Source organism: Giraffa tippelskirchi, chromosome 2 (assembly GCF_054371585.1).
Source record: "Giraffa tippelskirchi isolate mGirTip1 chromosome 2, T2T-mGirTip1v1.2.pri, whole genome shotgun sequence".
NCBI classification, from domain to species: domain Eukaryota; kingdom Metazoa; phylum Chordata; class Mammalia; order Artiodactyla; family Giraffidae; genus Giraffa; species Giraffa tippelskirchi.
The window spans coordinates 90,590,287-90,616,415 of NC_137276.1; the positions used below are offsets into that span (position 1 = coordinate 90,590,287).

A 26,129-nucleotide genomic window follows, 5' to 3' on the forward strand; every position below is an offset into this window, starting at 1 on the left:
GACATGACCAAGCGACTTCACTTTCACTTTTCTTAGTAGGAAAGGTTTTACATTCTAAGGGAAAAAAATCAGTAGTTTCGGCATCTCATATATAGGTAGGACATTGCGGGCCGTCTCCTTACTTGAACGTGTATTTCAGATTCAGCAAATATGCTACCTTCTTCTCAAAGTCTTTCCTGTGTCCCCAAGGGAGTTGCTTCTCCTCTGGGAATTGAATGCCCTTAATGTGCACCTCTCCTACAACACTTAGCACTTTCTGTCATGTACTCTGCTTTTGTAGGTGACTTGTCTCTCCCTCCTGGGGATGGAAGTCATGGCTGGCTTATTTTTGCATTTCTCATAGGCTTTAGTAAAGACTTTTATGACAGGAAATACTGTATATGTACCTATGTATGTATACACACATATGTATATAGAGAGAGCATTTGCTATCATATATATATACACATGCATACATACACAGTGAGGAACAATGACAAAAAGGAGAATCATCTCTTTGACACCTGTAGGAGTCGTCCGTGGTCCTATTAAGGTCCATATAAGTAAGTAAGTGTTAGTCGCTCAGTTGTGCCCAACTCTTTGCGACCCCATGGACTTCAGCCCTCCAGGCTCCTCTGTTCATGAGATTTTCCAGGCAAGGATACTGGAGTGGGTTGCCATTTCCTTCTCCAGGGGATCTTCCCAACCCAGGGATCGAACCCGGGTCTCCTCCACTGCAGACAGATTCTTTACCAACTAAGCTACAAGGGAAGCCCTTTTAGGGATATTAAGGTCCATATAATTTCACCCAAATTCAGACTCACCACTTTGTGCCACTGATCTTGACAATGCAGAATTCTTATTTTGTAACTCTTTTTTTGTGTAACATATGTTTGTGAGCATCTGTGAGACGTGAACCTCTTCACAACTTCTTCCTCGTATCTTTATATCAACTCAAGTCTCATCCCAATCTTCCTAGTGGAGAAAGACCTGACTCCCCTCAAAACCAAACTCCCCAAAGGATGGATGTGTTGCCTGTCTCCATTTCCTCATTTTCTAATCTCACTTTAGTTCCCACATTCCAAATGACCCTAAATAAAAGGGCCGTCTTCTCAACACTCAGCTCTATGCATCACTCCTCCTTGAAACCCTCTTCTCCTGACTCCTGTGACACTCTACCAGATTTCCACTCATGTCTCTGTTGACTGATTCTTGATATCCTTTGCTCCTCATCATCTCTACCTCATCTTCAGATGCTGGAGTTCCCAGGCCCCAGTCATGGGCCCTCATCCACTTTATGTTCTCTTCACACTTTCATCCACACCCAAGGCTGCAATAATACATACCACACAGTTCTCTCAAATTTGCTTTTAAGAAAATCTTGATTCAGTCCAACTCTGAATGCCCTACAGGCTAGAAGACCTTGGCAACCCCACCCATCCCAGTATTGATTAATTATGAATTCTCTCATAGAAAGAGAACAGATTGATAGTTGCAGGAGCAGAGGGCAAGGGGGAGGTGGGAGAAGTGAATGAAGATGGTGTGAGATGCAACCTTCCAGTTGTAAAATGAATAAGATCTGGGGATGTAATATATATATGGTAACTATAGTTAATAACACTTTCTTGTATATTTGAAAGTTGCTAAGAGAGTAAATCATAAAAATTCTTCAAAGTTCTCACCACATAAAAAAAATACTATAACTGTGAAGTGATGGATATGTTTATCAACCCTATTGTAATCATTTTGCTATATATATATATATATATATATATATCTCAAATCATCATACTATACACCTTAACCTGACATAATGTTATATGTGAATTATATCTCAATGAAGCTGTAAAGAAAAAGAATTTCTGATTTTTCCAGTGGGATATTGCACTTGAATGTGTGCCAGAAAAAAATAAACTGTGAGATTGAAACTATCTAAAATGTGAACAGAGAAAAAACTTATCCAGAGGAAATGTTTTGAGTGTAGAAATAAGAAATCTAGGTGCAGATTATAATCTTTGTATTGCTTTCAGAGCCTGTTGGTGCTGTGCTTTCCCACTGCAGAGTGAGGTCCATGTAATGGTCTGTTTCACGTACCTTCATGCGTCTCTTCTGACAGTTAACAGGCTTGGTCCACACAGCTGTCTCCAAACTAACAGCAAGTCCCCTTGCTTATCTCTAGCAATTCAAAAAACTGCCTTTTCCAGTGGTTCTATTCATAGCTTGATCAAGATTGTTTTTTAAAAAGAACATGTATTCTCAAAAAAAAAAAAAAAATTCCTGAGAGAGACTGAGATGGCACACTTAAAACTCATCCAAGAAATTGAGCCTTCTGGAACTTTTTGTTTTGAAACATTTTTGCAGCATGCCTTTAGGTGTGGAGCTTTAATAGTGTGAAACAAGCTCATGGAATTTAAAATCAGTACATGTGTCACAAACACTCAAGTATCTGGAGCTTTGTGTAGAGCATTTCCCCAAATTCTCTTTTACCCAATGCCTTCTGTTGGCATAGGTGACATGACTGCCATCCTGTGATACTCTGCTCTTTGAAGGCAGGTCATGGATTTTCACCTTTGTATCCTCCATAGCATAAGCACTGTGCTTTTTAAAGAATAACGCTAAGTGGCTATTTGTTGAAATCAGTGTTATCAGCAATTTTGCTTTGTATATGGAAGTTCTGCTTATGCCCTTCTCTGTGACCTGTGAAAGTCACTCAGTCATGTTTGACTTTTTGTGACTCCATGGACTATATAGTCCATGGAATTCTCCAGGCCTGGAATGGGTAGCCATTTCTTTCTCCAGGGGATCTTCCAAACCCAGGGGTTGAACCCAGGTCTCCCACATTGCAGGCAGATTCTTAACCAGCTGAGCCACCAGAGAAGCCCTCTCTGTGACCTGGGATGTCCCCCACAGACTGACCCCAGAAGGATATCTCACTTGGTTTCATCTACCATCTTCACAGCATTGCATACACTGGACTTCACTGGCTCCCCTCCCCCCATAAGACCACATCTTTCCTGTATCCTGAGCCATCTGAGATGCTTTCTGTGAAGTGTTGATAGAACACGCTGCTCTATGAGAATGTGGTGGTTGCTAATGGGTTCACTTTTTAATTCTCCCAGTTAATATAGTTATAACCAGTTAGTTACAACAATGTAGCAACAATACCAATAATTACCATTTATTTAAAAAGTGCCTGGCACATAACATACACACTAATTATTAACATTGTAATCACCAGTGACAATGACCATTGTTATTAATAATAACAAAATGATCATATTGAGCTCATACTGCACTGGGCTATTTTTCTCTTTCCTATCTCAAAGAAGATATTGGAATTATAGTTATTTTGTGTCCGGGAGTTGATTTGGAGTGACAAGTCACTTAGTTTCTTTTTAAAAGCAAACAAACTGTGTATACAAGTGTGTGTGTGTGTGTGTGTGTGTATGTGTGTGTGTGTGTACATGCACGTGTTTCTCTTCATTTCAAAGCTATTCCAAAGCTTTGCAGAATGGCAGTTACGTGTGCAGGTTTTGGCATCTAGCTGTGCTCGTGCTTAGTCACTCAGTCGTGTCTGACTCTTTGCGACCCCTGGACTGGAGCCTCCCCAGGCTCCTCTATCCATGGGGATTCTCCAGGCAAGAATCCTGGAGGGGTTGCCATGCCCTCCTCCAGGGCCTGGGTTCAAATCCAGCTTTGTCACAAGCCAACTTCTGGGATCTTTGGCAACTTAATTAATCTCTCTTTTTAAAGAATAGCACTTTCACCTTTGTAAAAAGGAATAATTATAGTATCTAGTTCACAGTATTGTGAAGATTCAATGACATAATGAGTGTCTATTGGGTGATACAATACCACTCACTAGTGTACATTGCTCTTCTTTTTGTTATTACTGTTATTTTAAAAGAACTGGAAAATACAAAAAAGGAAAAAAGAAAATAGCCACATATAATTCCATTTTTTTTAAAATAAATTTATTTATTTTAGTTGGGAGCTAATTACTTTACAATATTGTAGTAGTTTTTGCCATACATTGACATGAATCAGCCATGGGTTTACATGTGTTCCCCTTCCTGGACCCCCCTCCCACTTCCCTCCCCATCCCATCCCTCTGGGTCATCCCATTGCCCCGGCCCTGAGCCCTTGTCTCATGCATCGAACCTGGAATGGTGTTCTGTTTCACATATGATAATATACATGTTTCAATGCTATTGTCCCAGAACGTCCCACCCTCACCTTCTCCCTCAGAGTCCATAAGACTGTTCTATGCATCTGTGTCTCTTATTCTGTCTTGCATATAGGGTTATCGTTGCCATTTTTCAAATTCCATATTTATAACCATTAGTAACGTCCCAGATGCGTCAGATCTTTTTCTGTTTATAGATATGCCTATGTTCAATTTTTGTAAAATTATAAATTATTATATATCACCACTTTATCAGTTTACTTTTCTGTGCCTAATATACACCCTTGTATGTTGTATTGAGTTGCATATTTGTTCGTTATATGTGTGTTCTGTAATTTATTCACTGGACATTTAGATTGCTTTGAATTTGTCACTCATGAATACCAGTAATGTGAAATAATCTAATTACCTTTTGGGTTGTATTCAGATTAATTTCTTGTCAATTTATAGAAAATCATTTAATAAGCTACAGATATAAAGCATTTAATACTTTTAAATAAATTGGCAAATTGGCTTTTATAAAAACTTTAATTTTATTTTCATTGATAGTATATGAGGTTTCTAGTTTCCATGTAACCTTGCCAAGCCTGCATGATATCAGTCAGTTCACTTCAGTCGCTCAGTCATGTCCGACTCTTTGCAACCCCATGAATCGCAGCACACTGGGCCTCCGTGTCCATCACCAACTCCCGGAGTTTACTCAAGCTCATGTCCATCGAGTCGGTGATGCCATCCAGCCATCTCACCCTCTGTTGTCTCCTTCTCCTCCTGCCCCTAATCGTTGCCAGCATCAGACTCTTCTCCAGTGAGTCAACTCTTCGCACAAGGTGGCCAAAGTACTGGAGTTTCAGCTTCAACATCAGTCCTTTCCAATGAACACCCAGGATTGATCTCCTTTAGGATGGACTGGTTGGATCTTCTTGCAGTCCAAGGGACTCTCAAGAGTCTTCTCCAACACCACGATTCAAAAGCATTAATTCTTCGGCGCTCAGCTTTCTTCACAGTCCAACTCTCACATCCATACATGACCACTGGTAAAACCATATCCTTGACTAGACGAACCTTTGTTGGCAAAGTAATGTCTCTGCTTTTTAATATGCTGTCTAGGTTGGTCATAACTTTCCTTCCAAGGAGTAAGCGTCTTTTAATTTCATGGCTGCAATCACCATCTGCAGTGATCTTGGAGCCCCCCAAAATAAAATCTGACACTGTTTCCCCATCTATTTGCCATGAAGTGATGGGACCAGATGCCATGATCTTAGTTTTCTGAATGTTGAGCTTTAAGCCAACTTTTCACTCTCCTCTTTCACTTTCATCAAGAGGCTTTTTAGTTCCTCCTCACTTTCTGCCATAAGGGTGGTGTCATCTGCATATCTGAGGTTATTGACATTTCTCCCAGCAATTTGATTCCAGCTTGTGCTTCTTCCAGCCCAGCATTTCTCATGATGTACTCTGCATATAAGTTAAATAAGCAGGGTGACAATATACAGCCTTGACGTACTCCTTTTCCTATTTGGAACCAGTCTGTTGTTCCATGTCCAGTTCTAACTGTTGCTTCCTGACCTGCACACAGGTTTCTCAAGAGGCAGGTCAGGTGGTCTGTTATGCCCATCTCTTTCAGAATTTTCCAGTTTATTGTGATCCACACAGTCAAAGGCTTTGGCATAGTCAATAAGGCAGAAACAGATGTTTTTCTGGAACTCTCTTGCTTTTTCAATGATCCAGCAGAGGCTGGCAATTTGATCTCTGGTTCCTCTGCCTTTTCTAAAACCAGCTTGAACATCTGGAAGTTCACGGTTCATGTATTGCTGAAGCCTGGCTTGGAGAATTTTGAGCATAATTTTACTAGTGTGTGAGATGAGTGCAATTGTGTGGTAGTTTGAGCATTCTTTGGCATTGCCTTTCTTTGGGATTGGAGAAGGAAATGGCAACCCACTCCAGTGTTCTTGCCTGGAGAATCCCATGGATGGAGCAGCCTGGTAGGCTACAGTCCACGGGGTCGCAAAGAGTCGGACATGACTGAGCGACTTCACTTTCACTTTCACTTCTTTGGGATTGGAAGGAAAACTGACCTTTTCCAGTCCTGTGGCCACTGAAGAATTTTCCAAATTCGCTTGCATAAGGAGTACAGCACTTTCACAGCATCATCTTTCAGGATTTGAAATAGCTCAACTGGAATTCCATCACCTCCACTAGCTTTGTTTGTAGTGATGCTTTCTAAGGCCCACTTGACTTTGTATTCCAGGATGTCTGGCTCTAGGTGAGTGATCACAGCATCGTGAATATCCGGGTCATGAAGGTCGTTTTTTGTACAATTCTTCTGTGTATTCTTGCCACCTCTTCTTAATATCTTCTGCTTCTGTTAGATCCATACCATTTCTGTCCTTTATCGAAACCATCTTTGCATGAAATGTTCCCTTGGTATCTATTATTTTCTTGAAAAGATCTCTAGTCTTTCCCATTCTTTTTTCCTCTATTTCTTTGCATTGATCTCTGAGGAAGGCTTTCTTATCTCTCCTTGCTATTCTTTGGAACTCTGCATTCAAATGGGAATATCTTTCCTTTTCTCCTTTTTCTTTTGGCTTCTTTTCCTTTCACAGCTATTTGTAAGGCCTCCTCAGACAGCCATTTCGCTTTTTTGCATTTCTTTTCCATGGGGATGTTGTTAATCCCTGTCTCTTGTACAATGTCACGAACCTCCGTCCATAGTTCATCAGGCACTCTGTCTATCAGATCTAGTCCCTTAAATCTATTTGTCACTTCCACTGTATAATCATAAGGGATTTGATTTAGGTCATACCTGAATGGTCTAGTGGTTTTCCCTACTTTCTTCAATTTAAGTCTGAATTGGCAATAAGGAGTTCATGATCTGAGCCACAGTGAGCTCCTGGTCTTGTTTTTGCTGACTGTATAGAGCTTCTCCATGTGTGCATATATTTTATCTTATCCAATCTAATAACTTCTATTGGGTAATATGGGGCAAGTTGTTTTAATTCTGAGCCTCAGATTCTTAACCTATAAAATTAACTAATGAGAATAGAATTCAGAAATACAGTCACAGGTTTTAAAGTTGATATTGATTCCAGAGCATCTCCATGCTCCATATTGGAAGTGTAGTTCAAACAAGAAAAACTGTAGTGGAGTCAGGTTAGCACCAGATGAGGTTGAGGGGATTACTGTTAGTGAGCATTTCCCTGGTGCTGTCATGACTGCTCAGAATGTCTCAGTGTTTATCAATGTTCATCAGACATGCATATTCTAATTCAGAGGGTGATGTGCCTAACATATATAATTAGAATCTATTTTATTTTATTGCCATCTGCTTTGCTTTACAATGCATGCTCCATAAAGGACTGAGATCTTGGTCTTATTTATTGATGTATTTTAAACACCCCACACAGAGCCTGACACATAGTAAAGTTTCAGTAATAAATATCTATTGAATAACAAATAAACTGAGTGAAGCTACCCTATACCTTTCCAGAGGCTTCACCCCCTGGTAACCAGCAGAATGCCCTCCCCAAGATAACTGTAGATGGGGCGTCTTTCCAGAAACCATTGCTATGTCCATGACACAGTCTTTCTCAGATATGTTAATACTGGCAGACTGGTTAAGATCCAGCCTCTCTTTCTAGAATCCACATACTTCACAGAAATATTGGTTCTTTCTGCTTGAACTCATGTTGGTTGTGTTAACAGTTCAACTCAAGAGGAGTATTATTTCCAAGTTCTTAGGAAGACTTTCATTGATGCCCCTTAGTACTATGTAGAACTACCACTTCATGGACTAGTTGAGAGAATATTATATGATATAACATATAATATGAAATATATAACTGTTCATCTAGGCAATATGCTGTGGTGGTTAAAAACCCAGGACCCAGAGTCAAATTTCCTCGGTTCAAACCTGGACTCCACAATTTAATCATTGTGTCAACTTCAGCAAGTTACGTGATCACACAGTGCTCAGTTTTCTCATCTGTAAAATGCAGATAGTACCTACATTATAGAATCAATTTGTGGGTGAAATGAGTTAAAACATATGAAGAAGTAGAAATAGTAAGTGAATATTATTACTATTATCTGTAATAATTGCACTGAGAATTTACTATATGTCCAAACACAAATTTATATTACTTCAGGTAGTCTTTAAAACAACTCTGTAGACTGACCATTATTGTTATTCATAACTCAAGAATAAGGGTATTGAGGTTCAGAAGGTTTTCGTAATGCTCTAAAATCACATAGCTAGTGAGTGGTGGAAACTGAATTTAAATGCAGATGTGTATGAAATATTCTCTCACGGAGAAATTTTTCTTAAGACAATTAAAATATCTACATTCTCACTGACATTACAATTTCTAATGTCTGATTTCTAGTATTTTTAGTCATGTTCACAACCCTAGAACATTTTTCAAGAAACTAGCTTTAAATGAATGTGAATATCTGAGCAACCATCTATGGTTCTGAGGGTCTGTAGTTTCTAAAGACTCTTACAGTCACTTTTAGTGATTCAACTGTGGTCCAGTTTACCTGTCTCTGTATTTCCTTTCTAGGACTTAGAAAAACTCAGTCAATTAAATAGTTAAATACAATTTAAAAGCTACAAGGTGACAAAAGATGACCCCAAACAGATAATTTGCATTCCATGGTGCTGGTTTGGTAAACATGTTATAATCTCATGAAAAGAACAGCTTTCCTTGAAGATCAAAATATAATGATTTCAGGATTCATTTTCAGCAGTGTGTTGAAGTTACAGGCACTCTTACCCAACAGTGATTCTGTGGGTGTGGAAGTGCCTGACACCAGCAGTTGTAGAGACTCATCCATTGTAAAGTAACTGGTTGACCAAGTGCCCTGTGAGTGGCCAATATCCTTCTCATCACAGTAAAAGACTTGAAATTTGAACCCTTTTCAGATGTCCCAGCAGACAAAACAATAAAACTAAAAAGTAATCCATTTAAAATGTCTGTGTACCTCTGTATTTGTGGGCATGATTTGCTATGCCATGTTTCACGGATAATTTTTTATACCCTTGAGATACTTGTTTTTGTTGAACCATGCTATAAAACATTGTGCTATCTTTTGCCAGGGGAATGAGTTGTGATATTTGGTAGACAGTGTCCTGAGAACTAGCATGGCTACAAATAAGCAGAATAGCGGTAATTTGTGCATCGTGCTTATTCAGGAAGCCCATTAGAATGTTAAATCTAATGGCATGGGTTTACACAGGATTCAACTTGATGTTTGAAGATCCTATTTTTCTCTTCAACAGGTTAATTATGTATGGCTTTGTGAAGGCTATGGTATATGCTGACCAGCTGAAAAATGGAGACTTTCATTTCACTGACTGTTTGTTTTTTGGTTCACTGATGTCTGCTACAGATCCAGGTAATTGCCCAAATAATATATTTTCTTCTTTCTAAGGGTCAAACATTTAAATTGAATTTTTCTCTAAAGAGCATCACCCAAGTCAACATAATAATTCCTTATTCCTTTTTACTTGCAGCTGACATATCTGTTAGTGATTTTAAAAAGCAGGTGAATATTCTAACAGCTCTCAAAAAATAGTTCTCAAAGCAACTTAAAGTAATGGGAAAGACGCTTTAAAATTCTCCATTGTTTGTTTCCCTAGAACATGTAGCCATCTTGACTTATGGTTCTTAATTCTTCTCTTTTTAACTTGTCTTCTTTCAAAAATGCTCCATTGCAGTGGTCCCCAACCTTTTTGGTACCAGGGACCAGTTTTGTAGAAGACAATTTATCTGTGTACCAGCAGATTGGGAGTGGGGGTGGTGAATAGTTTGGGGTTGATTCAAGCATATTACATCTTTTAATGCCACCACTGATTGAAACAGGAAGTAGAGCTCAGGTGGTAATTCAAGCAATGGGGAGAGGCTGCAAATACAGATGAAGCGTCATTCATTCAACCACTGCTCACCTCCTCCTGTGTGGGCCAGTGCCTAATGGGCCATGGACTGGTACTGGTCATATACCAGAATTGTCATATACCCTTCATATTAGCAAATTATGATCATAATAAAATTTGGCCAAAGTGTTTTATCGATATCCTCCTACATTCCTTCTCACTATGACTGAATTATATTAAAACAAGTCTCAGACATCATATCATTTTATTTGCAAATGTTTTAAAAAATGACGGTTGTCATTATGAAACCTAAAAATATTAACAATCTTTTTTAATATTATCAAAGTGCTCTCCTCTGTTTAAAAAGGCAGAATTTTCTTTTTGTCATTATCGTTATTAGTTCATGTAATAGTTTGTACAAATTAGAACCCAAATAAGGGCCACACATTACAATTGATGGATATGGCATCTAGTATTATTTTTTAATCTATATGTTACCCTTCCATCTTCTATTTTTCTTGTCGTTTATTTATTGGAAAAGAAAGGCAAGTTGTCTTGTGGTTGAATTAAATATGATTTAATGTTCCCCTAGCCTCAGTATTTCTTGTAAACTGATGGTTAAATCTAGAAATTGAATCAGATCAGGGTTCATTTTTTTGGCAAGATTACTTGCTTGCTCTGAGTCTCTACAGAGTCACATCAGGAAGCACAGAGTGTTTGGTGACCCAGCTGTCAGTCTGATCCATCACATTGCTGCATTACTGCTCCAGCAAAGACCACCAGAACACACCTGTAGTTGAATAAGTCATGTTTATTACATGTTATAATGAAGAAACTACTCACCAGAGGAACACTGGGACCTCTCAGAAGGTGTTAGAAAGGACTTGTTATGGATGTGGGCTAATGCTTGGTGATTTTAGGAAGGGCTTAAGGAATCAAGGCTTTGCTCTGGATTAGATGCTCTCAGAAAGCATGAGTGATTGGACATTTTAGTAAATCTTCTCTAGCAGGAGGAAAGACTGAATAGAGCCTAAGCCTACAATTGGTAAAGATACAGCATCACTCATAATAGCCAGAATAGGGATGCTGTGGTTTGGATAGTGTTCATTATTTGTGTTTAAATGTGATTACCTAGTAGTCTTACTTTTGTCTTGATTCTTTATGGTCACAGAGTGAACTTGTCTGATGTTTTATGTGAAATTGTTTACACTCAACAAGAGAACAACAAGGCCCAGCTGATAGTAACAGGCCAGCTCCCATATACCAGGGGCTGCTCTTCTTTTTTTTAGAATAGCCCAGCAGCATTGGCATCATGTGGCACCTTGTTTTAAATACAGCACCAGAGCTGCTGAATCAGCTTCTAAAATTTAACAATATCCTCAAGTGGTTTATGAGTGCATGCATGCTTGCCTGCTCAGTCACTTCAGTTGTGTACAACTCTTTGCAACCCTATGAACTGCTGCCCATCAGGCTCCTCTGTCCATGGGATTCTCCAGGCAAGAATACTGGAGTGGGTTGTCATGCCTCCCTCCAGGGGATTTTGCCAACCCAGGGTTCAAACTCACATCTCTTGCATCACCTCCATTGCGAGTGGATTCTTTACACACTGAGCCACCTGGGAAGCCCCAAGTGGTTAATATGCACACTAAATTTTGAAAAGCTCTACATTTTAGACTTCCTCATTTTAGCTAGCCAAATCAAATGCCAGTCATGGGGAAGTACTGTAATCAAATCTCAATGAACTTCAGCCAGACCAATTTACCTGCCTCCTGAGAAATCTGTATGCAGGTCAAGAAGCAACAGTTAGAACTGGACATGGAACAATGGGCTGGTTCAAAATCAGGAAAGGAGTACACCAAGGTTGTATATCGTCACCCAACTTATTTAACTCATATACAGAGTACATCATGCGAGAGGCTCAAGCTGGAATCAAGATTGCCAGGAGAAATATCAATAACCTCAGATAGGTAGATGTTCAGTTCAGTCACTCAGTCGTGTCCGACTCTTTGCGACCCCATGAATTGCAGCATGCCAGGCCTCTCTGTCCATCACCAACTCCCGGAGTCTACCCAAACCCATGTCCATTGAGTCGGTGATGCCATTCAACCATCTCATCCTCTGTCGTCCCCTTCTCCTCCTGCGCCCAATCCTACCCAGCATTAGGGTCTTTTATACCACCCTTATGGCAGAAAGCAAAGAGGAACTGAAGAGCCTCTTGATGAAATGAAAGAAGAGAGTTAAAAAGTTCGCTTAAAACTCAACATTCAAAACACTGAGATCATGGCATCTGGTCCTATCAGTTCAGTTCAGTCACTTAGTCGTGTCCGACTCTGCGACCCCATGAACCGCAGCACACCAGGATTCCCTGTCCATCACCAACTCCCGGAGTCTACCCAAACCCATGTCCATCGAGTCGGTGATGCCATCCAACCATCTCATCCTCTGTCGTCCCCTTCTCCTCCTGCCCCCAATCCTTCCCAGCATCAGGGTCTTTTCAAATGAGTCAGCTCTTCTCATCAGGTGGCCAAAGTATTGGAGTTTGAGCTTCAACATCAGTCCTTCCAATGAGGTCCCATCACTTCATGGCAAATAGATAGGGAAACAATGGAAGCAGTGAGAGACTTTATTTTCTTGGTCTCCAAAATCACTTCAGATAGTGACTGCAGCCATGAAATTAAAAGACACTTGCTCCTTGGAAGAAAAGCTATGAAAAATCTAGACATCATATTAAAAAGCAGAGACATCACTTTGCCGACAAAGATCCATATAGTCAAAGCTATGGTTTTTCCAGTAGTCACGTACAGATGTGAGAATTGGACCATAAAGAAGACTCAGTGTCCAAGAATTATGCTTTTGAATTGTGATGTTGGAGAAGACTCTTGAGAGCCCCTTGGACTTCAAGGAGATCAAACCAGTCAATCCTAAAGGAAATCAACTCTGAATATTCATTGGAAGGACTGATACTGAACCTGAAGCTCCAATACTTTGGCCACTAATGCAAAGAGTTGACTCATTGAAAAAGACCCTGATGTTGGGAAAGATTGAAAGCAGGAGGAGAAGGGGATGAGAGGTTGAGATTGTTGGATGGTATCATTGACTCTATGGACATGAGTGTGAGTAAGCTCCAGGAGTTGGTGATGGACAGGGAAGCCTGGCGTGCTGCAGTCCATGGGGTCACAAAGAGTCGGACAGCACTGAGTGAGTGAACAACAACAAATTTTAGCTAATGACCTTAGTACCTATCAATGGTTATGCTTAGTCTAGTATGTATTAGGGGTTACAAACTAGTGCTGTGTTAATTCTTTTTTTTTTTTTTTTCCTGTGTTAATTCTATCCTACCTTTTTGCATGTATTAGCTGGTACTCTCCCAAAAGTAGTTTTCCAGGTCAACTATTTGAGTGCCTGTGATATTATTTAAACAAAAAAATCAGGATAAATTATTGAGCTTTGTATTTACTAGTTTTCAAAATAATGAATTGTTTCTCTAGCATCTCCCACATATGATCAAAGAGGTATATTTTTTTCTTTTCTTACTTTTTTTTTGCTTTTCTTTTTTTAAAATTAATTTATTTATTTTAATTGGAAGCTAATAACTTTACAATATTGTAATGGTTTTTGCCATACATTGACATGAATCAGCCATGGGCACACATGTGTCCCCCATCCTGAAGCCCCCTCCAACCTCCCTCCCAATCCCATCTCTCAGGGTCGTCCCAGTGCACTGGCCCTGAGTGCCCTGTCTCATTAGACTAACGATCTATTTCACATATGGTAATATACATGTTTCAATGTTAAAGTATCAAATCAATACATGGATTTAAATATAGTTGATATGTTCCCATCTACTACAGTAATTACGCTTTTTGATGATCAAAATACTCCATTTTTGACAACTAGAGGACTCTTCAGATTTCTCCTACATCCTTTTGCCATAAACCCTAGTCTTTCAGAGATTTCTTATTTTGGAACAGGACTAGACCTTTGAACCTTATCTTGTATGTTTCCTGTACCCTGACATGGAAACAAACATTTCTCTAAGAAATCTTGGTTCTTTATAAGAGGGAAATTTATTTAGAGCTTAAAATGTGGGCACTAAGTGTCTTCATTGATACTGGATTGGTCATTGTTTCTAGATATTTTTATTTGTTTTGAAAGAGAAATAATATCACAAATTCATATGAATTGTTAGTTTCAATTTATGTTTATTTAACTGCCTTGAATTTATTTTGTATTTAAATTTTTTTGTGCTACTTTTCTTCTTTCTATTACATTAATATAATTTCTTATGTCCTTTAAATATATTTTTTCAAGGTTCCAATACACATTATCACTAAAAATATGATTATTGAAAACTGCTTAGATTTCATTGCAGTTCTTTTTAAACTTTATATATATTCCTCTAGGATGAATAGCTAAAAATTACTCTGTTTTAAGAATTCTTAAAGTAATCCTCTATGTAGTTCAGCCACAAGTCAAATATACAATAATATTCATTTGTTTCACTTTGTTTTTAATTTCTGTTTTAAAATTAGATTAAATATCTACAGAATTCCAAAGTGAAAACCATAGAAAAGAAGAGAAATCTAGCTTTTATCCCTGTCCTCTCTACTCTGATTTTTTTCAACCAATTTGGCTGGTTTTTAGTTTACTCTTCTGCTTTAAATCTAAGCAAAAAAGCATGAATACACCCAACCATGCACACATGGTTCATCACCTTGCTGCTCTTTAATTAGCAGTGTTTTGAAGAGTAATCCATAGCAACATATAAAGAGCTTTTTCATTTTCTTTTATAGCTGCAGAGCACTCCGTAGTTTATTCAACCAGTTGTCTGTTGATGGAAATTTGGGGGTTTTTTTGTCTTTTGTAATTATTAATGGTGTTACAATTAATAACTTTAATAGCTTTTCACATTTTGCCACTGTTTCTTTGGGACAGATTTCTAGAAATAGGTTAAAAAGTATTTGTAATTTTCCTGGATGCCAAATTCCTCCCCATAAAGTTTGTACTATTTTGCATTCAAACCAGCAATGTATGACATGTGTTCTGCACAGCCTTGCCACAGCAGAATTCTGTTACAATTTTGAATTTTTACCCACTCAATAGGTGAGAATTTTTATTTATCTGTGGTTTGACTTATTGCTTTTCTTATTATGAGTAAGATTGAACATTTGCTCATATGTTTAGGGTACATATGCATTTTTCTTACCTCAAACCAAATGCTTTTAAGTTGCCTTTTTCCTGGTAGAGTTGTTGGTATTTTATTTTTCATGTTTCAGAAGCTCTTAATATATTAACCTCTTGTCTATAATTTAAGTTACAAATACTTTTTGCAGTTTTTTTAATGTGTTATTTTGTTTATGGGATGTAGGAATAAAAAGCACGATGTTGACCTGTTTTCTGTAAGAAGATGAAATGAAAGTATGTCTTAGGTTTGGAACCCAGGGTATTGATTAGAGGATCATAGCTGCAGAGTAGAGTATGGGGACAGATCACTTCATCTCCAGGCCTGGAGACAACTGGCCATGAAGTCATTGCTGGAACATTTCTGGCTACTGTCTCCCAGTGCCAGAGAAATGTAGAAGTCCTTTGGCATCCGTGGAAGCAAGGCTTGCAGATAAAGTATTTTGAACCCATCAGTGACTTCTAGTTCGTTAGGGTTGTTGGATACTTTGTTTTTCATGGTCAAGTCCCACTTTAGGTCACCTTTGAACAAATCTGCATGTTGAAAAGCATTGTATCCATTGTTTCTTAGTTCCAGTGCTCATGGCCAAGTTGTTGCAGTCTATGGAATAACTCAGCTAGCTCCAAGCACAAGCTTTGTTCCTCCTGTGACTAGTGATCATTCCTGAGCTTATATTTACAAGACACAGGAAAAGTGATTGAAATAGAAAAAAAAATATCTAGCTCAGTAAGATGGCTATTTATCTGCATTGTATCAAACAACTGAGCTGACTGACTTTTTTAAAATACAGAATTGACTCACAGCCATAAAGAGAATCTTGGGAACCAAGCCCACTTTTCAAGCCTGGCACAGACCAGCTGTGCAACTTTGGGCACCACTTTACCTCTCTAGATTTTATGGGTTCCTGGAAGTGGAAGATATTCAATCTCATCTTTTCCAACTGCTTCATTTTACAGATGAAGAAACTAACTTTTCATCTGTAAAATGAAAAGTTTTGACTAGAGCCCTTTGCAGCTCTAACATTTTGTGATTCTTAAGAATTTCTGTGAGATTTTTTTTTTAATTTTAAAACAAGTTTATTTTAGTAGTTCAAAGTGAAGCTAAAGCCCTTCACCCAGACATTTTGAGGTTCTAACCCCAACTCACCAAATGTCAGAGAAGATCTCACATAGTAGAGACCCACAGGTGAACAGAAATACTTAGGCTCCCTTCTATTCTGGGAATTAATTGTTATATTAAAACACACTGAATATAATCTCTGCTAAATTGGTACAATTTAAGATCTTCAACAACCTTTAAACACCTAGTTAATCTTATCCCACAATTACACATTTATTGCCTAAATTATTGTGACTCACTAATGAGAACCTATGCTTGCTCTCCAGGTCTGATTTTTCTTGGCCTTCTTTAAATTAATTCTTTCCCATTTAGCCTTAGTTAAATCTTATGTAGGTGTTATTAACTATCCATATTTTTCTTTTATAGATACATATTTAGACTTAAATCTAATTCTTCCTCCATGTTTCAGACTCTCTTCAGCAAATTTTCGGTTTACCTCCAGTTAGGATGATTTGGCTGTTATTTGATTGACTTAACTTCCGCCTTTCCTCTCTGATGAAGGCCTTGCTAATGATGTAAAGATCATCAGCATCCCTTAACAGAGAGAATGGATAAGTAAAGGCAGAGGCCCCAAAGAGACTGTGTATAAGAAGTTTCAGGGTAGAGGAAGAGAGAAATACTTAGAGGGCTTGGTCAATGAAGTAGCTCATATTCAGATGTGTTCCATATGTCTGTGCTCAGTTGCTCAGTGTCTGACTCTTTGTCACCCCATGGACTATAGTCCGCCAGGCTCCTCTGTCCATGGAATTTCCCAGGCAAGAATACTGGAGTGGGTTACCATTTCCTCCTACAGGGGATTTTCCCCATCCAGGGATCAAACTTGTATCTCCTGTGTCTCTTGCACTGGCAGGTGAATTCTTCACCACCGAGCCACCTGGGAAGCCCCAGGCTTATTTAGACAATAATAATAGGAGGATGGGGAAGGGGAGAGAAACAACTGGTAACATGGCAATACTGTAGAGTAAAATTCTCAGCAACTGGAAATAGATGCCATAGTTAATATCCGTTACTTTACAAATGGTCAAAGCCTATCAGGAAACCCTCTGGCCTAATATTATCCTCCTGTCTCTTTCATCATTGACTTGGGTTCCAGTTTGGTAAATTTAGATTATCCAAGATAATGATTTTTATTATTAAGTTTGAAAAATCCCTTTATATGGAGTGAGTGAGACAGAGAACTCATCAATGTATGTAAAGACACTTGGGAATCACAATGTACCTGTGTGCTATTCTTTGAACATGTCAATCTTATTTTTTATTAGTGAATAGTCAATTTACAATATTATCTTAGTTCCAGGTGTACAACAAAGTGATTTAATATTTTATATATTACACTCCATTTAAAGTTATTGCAAAATAGCAATTATATTTCCCTGTGCTGTACAATATATCCTTGTTGTTATTTTATACATATTAGTTTGTATCTCTTAATACCATACTTATATCTTGCCCTTCTTCCCTTTTTCCTCACTTGTAAATACTAGTTTGGTCTCTGTATCTGTGAGTTTTTTCTGTTTTGTTATATATATTCACCTGTTTTATTTTTTTAGACTCTACACATAAGTGATAACATGGGCTTCCCCGGTGGCTCAGACAGTAAAGAATCTGCCTGCAATGCAGGAGACCTGAGTTTGGTCCCTGGGTTGGGACAATCCTCTGTAGGAGGGCATGGCAACCCACTCCAGTAATATGACCTGGAGAATCCCCATGGACAGAGGAGCCTGACCAGCTATAGTCCATGGGGTCGGAAAGAGTCAGACACGACTGAGCAACTAATCACATAGGGGATAGCATAGTGTATTTGTCTTTCTCTGACTTATTTCACTAAGCAGGATACCCTGTAGCTCCATCCACATTGCTGTAAGTGGCAGAACATTTTTGATGGCCAAGTAATAATCCATTGTGTCTATAACTATTTGTCCATAGTTGGACACAGGTTGCTTCCATAACTTGGCTATTGTGAATAATTGTGTTATAGATATTGAGGTACATGTATCTTTTGGAATTAGTGTTTTCATTTTCTTTGGATATATACCCAGCAGTGGGATTGCTGGATCATATATAGTTCTACTTTTAGTTTTGGAGTAATCTTCTGCACTGTTTTCCATAGTGGCTGCAACAATTTACAATTCCACCAGCAGGATACTAGAGTTCCCTTTTCACCACATCCTTTCCAACATTTGTTATTTGCAGAATTTTTGGTGATAGCCATTTTGGTAGGTGTGAGATGATATCTCATTGTAATTTTGATTTGCATTTCTCTGGTGATTAGAATTGTTGAGCATTTTTTCATGTACCTATTGGCCATCTGTATATCTTGGAAAAAAATGTCTAATCAGGTCTTCTGCTCATTTTTTTAATCAGGTTGTTTGCTTTTTGATATTGAGTTGTATGAACTGTTTATTTATTTTAAATATTAACCCCTTATTGGTCATATTATTTGCAAATATTTTCTCCCATTCAGTAGATGTTTTTCTTTTTGTCAAAGTTTACTGTTGCTGTGCAAAAGCTGTTAAGTTTAATTAGGTCCCACTTGTTGATTTTTGCTTTTATTTGTTCTGCTTAGAATACAGATCAAAAAAATTTTGCTAAGATTTATGTCAAAGAGTGTTCTACCTATATTCTTTTCTAGAATTTTTATGGTTTACATCCTTATATTTAAATCTTTAATTCACTTCGAGTTTGTTTTTGAATGTGGTCTGAGGAAATGTTCTAATCTCATTGCCTTCCTTGTACTGTCCAGTTTTTCCAGTACCACTTACTGAAGACACTATCTTTGCCCCATTGTATACTTTTGCCTCCTTTGAATTGAAGTCACTCAGAAGTGTCTGACTCTCTTTGAACTCATAGACTGTAGCCTACAGGGCTCCTCTGTCCACTGGATTTTCCAGGCAACAGGAGTGGAGTGGGTTGCCATTTCCTTCTCCAGGGAATCTTCCCAACCCAGGGATTGAACACAGGTCTCCTGCATTGCAGGCAGACACTTTACCATCTGAGCCACCAAGGTGCCTCCTTTATCATAAATTAATTGGCTCTAAGTGTATGGGTTTATTTCTGGACTCTCTATTCTATTCCATTGATCTATGAGTTTATGTGCCAGTACTATGCTGTTTTGATTACTGTAGTTTTTATGCAGTCTGAAGTCAGAGAGTGTGATACCTCTAGCTTTGTTCTTTTTTCTCAAGATTGCTTTGACAATTCTGGATCTTTGTGGTTCCATATAAACTTTACAATTGATTGTTCTAGTAAAAATGCCATGGGTTTGTTAATAGAGATTGCATTAAATCACTGCTTCAGGTAGTATGGCTATTTTAACAATATTTAAAAGCAGAGACATTACTTTGCCAACAAAGGTCCGTCTAGTCAAGGCTATGGTTTTTCCAGTAGTCATGTATGGATGTGAGAGTTGGACGGTGAAGAAAGCTGAGAGCCACAGAATTGATGCTTTTGAACTGTGGTGTTGGAGAAGACTCTTGAGAGTCCCTTGGCCTGCAAGGAGATCCAACCAGTCCATCCTAAAGGAGATCAGTCCTGGGTGTTCATTGGAAGGATTGATGTTGAAGCTGAAACTCTAATACTTTGGCCACCTGATGCGAAGAGTTGACTCATTGGAAAAGACCCTAATGCTGGGAAGGATTGGGGGCAGGAGGAGAAGGTGACGACAGAGGATGAGATGGTTGGATGGCATCACCGACTCGATGGACATGGGTTTGGGTAGACTCCGGGAGTTGGTGATGGACAGGGAGGCCTGGCGTGCTGCGATTCACGGGATCACAAAGAGTCGGACATGACTGAGTGACTGAACTGAACTGAACAATATTAGTTCTTCTAATCCAAGAGTATGAGATATCTTTTCATTTACTTGTATTATTTTCAAATTCTTTCATCAGTGTTTTATAGTTTACAGGGTATAGATCTTTTACCACCTTGGTTTAGTTTATTCCTAGATGTTTTATTCTTTTTGAAGTGATTTTAAACAGTATTATTTTCTTGTCTTCTCTTTTTGATAATTCATTATTGATGTATAGAAAAGCAACATATTTCTGTATATTAATCTTGTAACTCTACTAAATTCATATTAGTTCTAATAGTTTGGAGGCTTTAGGATTTTCTGATAGAGTAAGATTTCTCATGATAGAATAACATATCATCTGCAAATAGTGATGATTATACTCTTTCCTTTCCAGTTTGGATAACTTTATTTATTTTTCTTGTCTGGTTACTACAGCTAGGACTTTCAATACTGTGTTAAATAAAAGTGGTGAGAATGGACATCCTTGTCTTTTTCCTGATGTTAAAGGAAAGACTTTAAGCTTTTCACCTTTGAGTACAATGTTAGCTGGGACACCCCAGAGGCAGAGTCTTGCTGCTGCCTCTGGGCATTTGCATTTGTTGTCTCTTTCTCAAGTTCTTTTGGTCTTTGGTCAAGTATCACCTCAATGACATCTTCTCTAACCATCCTATCAAAAATCACACCCTTCATCCCCCTCAACGTAGTTCACCCCAAATCATTGTGTTTCCCCACATTTTCCTTGAGTTATCTTCTTATACAGCATTAATCACTAGATCCACTATTTATTTTATTTCCTTATTTTCCCTTATTTTTTGTCCCCTTTGAAAGAGAAGCTTTTTTCTATTTTTTTCTGTTATTTTCACTCTTCTATTTCTAGTATTTAGAATAGTAGGTTTTCAATAAATGCTTATTAAATTGATGAATTAATAAATTTGTGGAAGAAACTGCTAAAGTGCGGAGCTTGAAAGGGTATCTCTTCTCAAATATGAAATGTGAAGCAGTTGAATATCCCAAGTCACTGTTGGAGATAGAGTCTCATGGCCCCAGGAGGGACAGTGACTCAAGATGAAGGTGGAACTCCTAGCACATAACTGAACTTTAGGCACAAGTTGGATGGACATATTTGTTTCTGTCCTCCAAAAAAAAAAAAAAAAGATATATTCAACTAAAACAACAATATGTGTCTTTATTCTTGTTCAACCATACAGCCAGTATTTATTTCCCCTTTTTCATTGTTGGTCAGTGGTTTAACACTTTCCAAAAAGCACCAAGCCATAGGTTGTAGACTTGCAGAAGCATTTACAATAGTGTGGATTTTTTTTTCAGTCAGAAGATGTCCAAAATAGGAGCTTCCTTTAGAAAAAGGAAGAACTCAGCACAATACCTTAAATATTAATCAGCCAGAAGATGCCAGAAACTCATCCTGGTATTTACAGGACTAACATTTCTTCCAAGGTCTCCAGGAAGCCATTCATTCAGGCACACATGTGCTGTGCATTTTTTCACTTCATCAATTTTCCTGTTCCCCATTTGGATTAAAATGTCTTCATTTTATATGATGCAGCTGCATTGAGATTCAAATACAGCTGTGCTATTCTGAACTCCAGAAGTATTAGTCCAGTATTTAAAACTAGAAAAGAATTCTTACTTTGTAGAGTAGTCCTATTTTCTCTCAATAAAATTAATCAAGGTTGTCCTGATTTAGGTAACCTCAGACAGGGCTTCCTCGAGTGTTCCTGTGTCCAACATGGTGGCCAGAAGCCACCTCTGGCTACTTGAAATGATACTGGTCAAAACTGACAGGCTGTATATATACAATACACCCTAGATTTCATAATGTGAAAAAAGTAAAATATGTCACTGATTATTTTTATAGTGATTATATTTTGAAATTATAACATTAATTGAATATTGAGTTAAATAACATATACTATTAGAATTCAGTTCAGTTCATTTGCTCAGTGGTGTCTGACTCTTTGCAACCCCATGGACTACAGCACGCCAGGCTTCCCTGTCCATCACCAACTCCCAGAGCTTGTCCAAACTCATATCCATAGAGTTGGTGATACCATCCAACATCTCATCCTCTGTTGGCCCCTTCTCCTGCCTTCTATCTTTCCCAGCATCAGGGTCTTTTCCAATGAGTCAGTTCTTCGCATCAGTGGCCAAAGTATTGGAGTTTCAGCTTCAGCATCAGTCCGTCCAATGAATATTTAGGACTGATTTCCTTTAGGATGGACTAGTTGGATCTCCTTGCTGTCCAAGGAACTCTCAAGAGTCTTCTCCAACACCATAGTTTAAAAGCATCAGTTCTTCGGTGCTCAGCTTTCTTTAGAGTCCAACTCTCACATCCATACATGGCTACTGGAAGAAGCCTAGCTTTGACTGTATGGACCTTTGTTGGCAAAGTAATGTCTGTGCTTTTTAATATGCTGTCTAGGTTGGTCATAGCTTTTCTTCCAAGGAACAAGCGTCTTTTAATTTCATGGTAGCAGACATCATCTGCAGTGATTTTGGAGCCCCCCAAAATAGTCTGTCACTGTCTCCACTCTTTCCCCATCTATTTGCCATGAAGTGATGGGACCAGATGCTATGATCTTAGTTTTCTGAGTGTTGAGCTTTAAGCCAACTTTTTCACTCTCCTCTTTCACTTTCATCAAGAGGCTCTTTAGTTCTCCTTTGCTTTCTGCCATAAGGGTGGTGTTATCTGCATATCTGAGGTTATTGATATTTCTCCTGGCAATCTGGATTCCAGGTTGTGCTATTAGAATTAATTGTGCCCATTTCTTTTTACTTTTTAAGGTGGTCACTAGATAATTTTGAATTACATATGTGGTTTACATTATATTTTTATCAAACAGCACTGCTATATAGCAATATAGATAGGGAACTGTTTTAAGACAAAAATATGTTTTTTCCAAGGTTTGTTGAGATATCATTGACATATAACTTATGTACATTTAAAGTGTACAGGATGATGATTTGATATTCATATGTGTCATAAAATTATTACCACAATATGGTTAGTTAACACCTCTATCCCCTCACATAATTACCTTAAGTGTGTGTGTGTGTGTGTGTGTGTGTGTGTGTGTGGTATCATTCAAGATCTACTTTCTTAACGATACTCAAGAGTATAATACAGTATTGTTAACTATATTCACTGTGTTGTATCTTAGATCCCCAGAACGTATTCATCTTATCATTGAATATTTATACCTCGTCTCCCCATTTCCAGACCCTGGCAACCACCATTCTACTCTCTGTTTCTATGAGTTCAACTTTTTTCCATTTCACACAAAATGTGTTCCTTAATAGAAATTCCACAATTTAAAATTGAGCAGAAAAATTAAGCACGTGTAAACAGACTGCACAAACCATGACTTTTGGTGAAATACAGGCACTTTATTTTTATAAGATTTTTACTTTTTAAAATAAATTTTATAATAATTTTATAAATTATTAATTATAAAATTAATTGTTATAATTATTAATTATTATAAAATTAATGATTTCGTAAATTATTTTTATAAATTTTATTTATATTTACTTCATTTTTCATTTTACTTTATTTTATAAGATTGAACTAATATGTCTGAAGTTTTCTTTCTAAAGTCTATTTTCTTGGTCTTATTTTTCGTCTCCAACACATAATAACCCATAAAGTAGTTCACACCCATGTTTCAGGAGCAAAGCAAAAAGAAACAAGAGCAAATATCTGTCTGATTTAAATATCATGTATATGCCATTCAAAACTATAAATACAACAACTTCTGACTTGAGAGAAGCAGATTAAATAAATTCCTGTCCAAATGCCTCAATTGTGTTCCTTTCCCTTAGTAGGACATAAATAATAAGTTCTCAAAGTCTGACAACCTGAGTTGTTTTTTTAATGCCCATTACTATTTTGCTTTATGTAGCTTGTCAGAAACTCAAGAAACTTAACATTTATTTTGTTAGCTCTGTTTCAAAGTAAGTTGATGCATTTAACATGCTTAAATTGGCTGGGCTCAATATCAGGAATAAATATTTATCCCAAAGTAATAAAGAGGCTACCTGTGTAGCCAGTTGGCAAAATACAGTCATTATTCTTTTTATTAAGTTTAAGAATCTAGTTGATGTAAATTGTTAGTTCAATACTCTAATTAAAGTCAAAGTAAACATAGTGCTTTAATAGAATCCATTTGTTTTTCTTTTTTTGCTGGTTTGTTTTGTTTTGGCCATGCCATGTGGCTTGTGGGATTGTAGTTTCCCAAACCAAGGATGAAGCCTGGGCCCCTACAGTAGAAACACGGAGTCCTAACCACTGGACTATCAGGGAGTACCTGAGAATCCATTTCTTTATCGACTTTCCTAGTGGCTCAGATGGCAAAGAGTCCACTTGCAATACAGGAGACTCGGGTTCAATCCCTGAGTTAGGAAGATTCCCTGGAGAAGGGAATGGCAACCTATTCCAGTATTCTTGCTAGAGAATTCCATGGACAGAGAGTCTGACAGGCTACCACCCATAGGGTCTCATAGAGTCAGACAATACTGAGTGACTTTCACTTTCATTTATTTTTAAATAATCTTTAATGACTAGAACTAAAAAGCATCTACAGATGTCTCAAAGTACAGAAGGTCTGCAGAGTTTTGCATGGTGTACAATAAATATTTATTGAATAAATGCAATGGTCATTGAATATTGGTTAGAAACACTGTCCATGGCATGTTTAAATCCCCATTCTGTCTGACCCATTTGAGCCCCAGTTAATGATGATAATAACTTATTTTAAAGGTTCTTTATAAGAATTAAATGAGATGACAATTTTAAAGTCGTTAAACTGTTGTTTTTATGCTATACTAAGATAAGGCTGCTTTTTTAGCATCAGCAAACAAAACATGCATATTTTTGCTTATTTTCCTGGTAATAGTAATGGATTTCCATAAATCTACATACTTAGTTACTTCCCTTGACTGACTCATTTGTTCATGAGTTGGGAGTGTAATATATATAATATGGCTATTTTGCTTTGGATAAAACACAAATATGGGCACAAAAAAGGACAAAAATGTATGGATCTAACAGAAGCAGAAGATATTAAGAAGAGGTGGCAAGAATACACAGAAGAACTGTACAAAAAAGATCTTCATGACCCAGATAACCACGATGATGTCATCACTGGAGTAGAGCCAGACATCCTGGAATACTAAGCAAGTAGGCCTTAGAAAGCACCATTACAAACAAACTAGTGGAGGTGATGGAATTCCAGTTGAGCTATTTCAAATCCTAAAAGATGATGCTGTGAAAGTGCTGCACTCAATATGCTAGCAAATTTGGAAAACTCAGCAGTGGCCATGAGACTGGAAAAGATCAGTTTTCACTCCAGTCCCAAAGAAAGGCAATGCTGAAAAATGTTCAAACTACTGCACAGCATTCATATCACATGCTAGCAAAGTAATGTTCAAAATTCTCCAAGTGAGGCTTCAACAGTATGTGAACCGTGAACTTCCAGATGTTCAAGCAGGATTAAGAAAAGGCAGAGGAACCAGAGATCAAATTGCCAACATCCGTTGGATCATCGAAAAAGCAAGAGAGTTCCAGAAAAACATCTACTCTGCTTTATTGACTACACCAAAGGCTTTGACTGTGTGGATCACAATAAACTGTGGAAAATTCTGAAAGAGATGGGAATACCAGACCACCTTACGTGCCTCCTGAGAAATCTGTATGCAGGTCAGGAAGCAACAGTTAGAACTGAACATGGAACAACAGACTGGTTCCAAATAGGGAAAGGAGTACATCAAGGCTGTATATTGACACCCTGCTTATTTAACTTTTATGCAGAGTTAAGTACATCATGAGAAATGCCAGGCTGGATGAAGCACAAGCTGGAATCAAGATTGCTAGGAGAAATATCAATAAACTCAGATATGTAGATGACACTACCCTTATGGCAGAAAGCGAAGAAGAACTAAAGAGCCTCTTTATGAAAGTGAAAGAGGAGAGCAAAAAAGCTGG

The 26,129-nt window shown here is 37.9% G+C and overlaps 1 protein-coding gene across 6 annotated transcripts in view; it reads left to right on the forward strand.

Annotated features, from left to right (window-relative positions):
• Positions 1-26,129, forward strand: part of SLC9A9 (solute carrier family 9 member A9) — a 634,995-nt gene that overhangs the window by 167,774 nt on the left and 441,092 nt on the right. For all 6 annotated transcript variants that reach the window (XM_081569480.1, XM_081569481.1, XM_081569477.1 and 3 more), the window contains exon 5: positions 9,441-9,556. In XM_081569480.1, the coding sequence (XP_081425606.1) occupies positions 9,441-9,556 (116 nt within the window). The remainder of the gene's footprint in view (positions 1-9,440; positions 9,557-26,129) is intronic.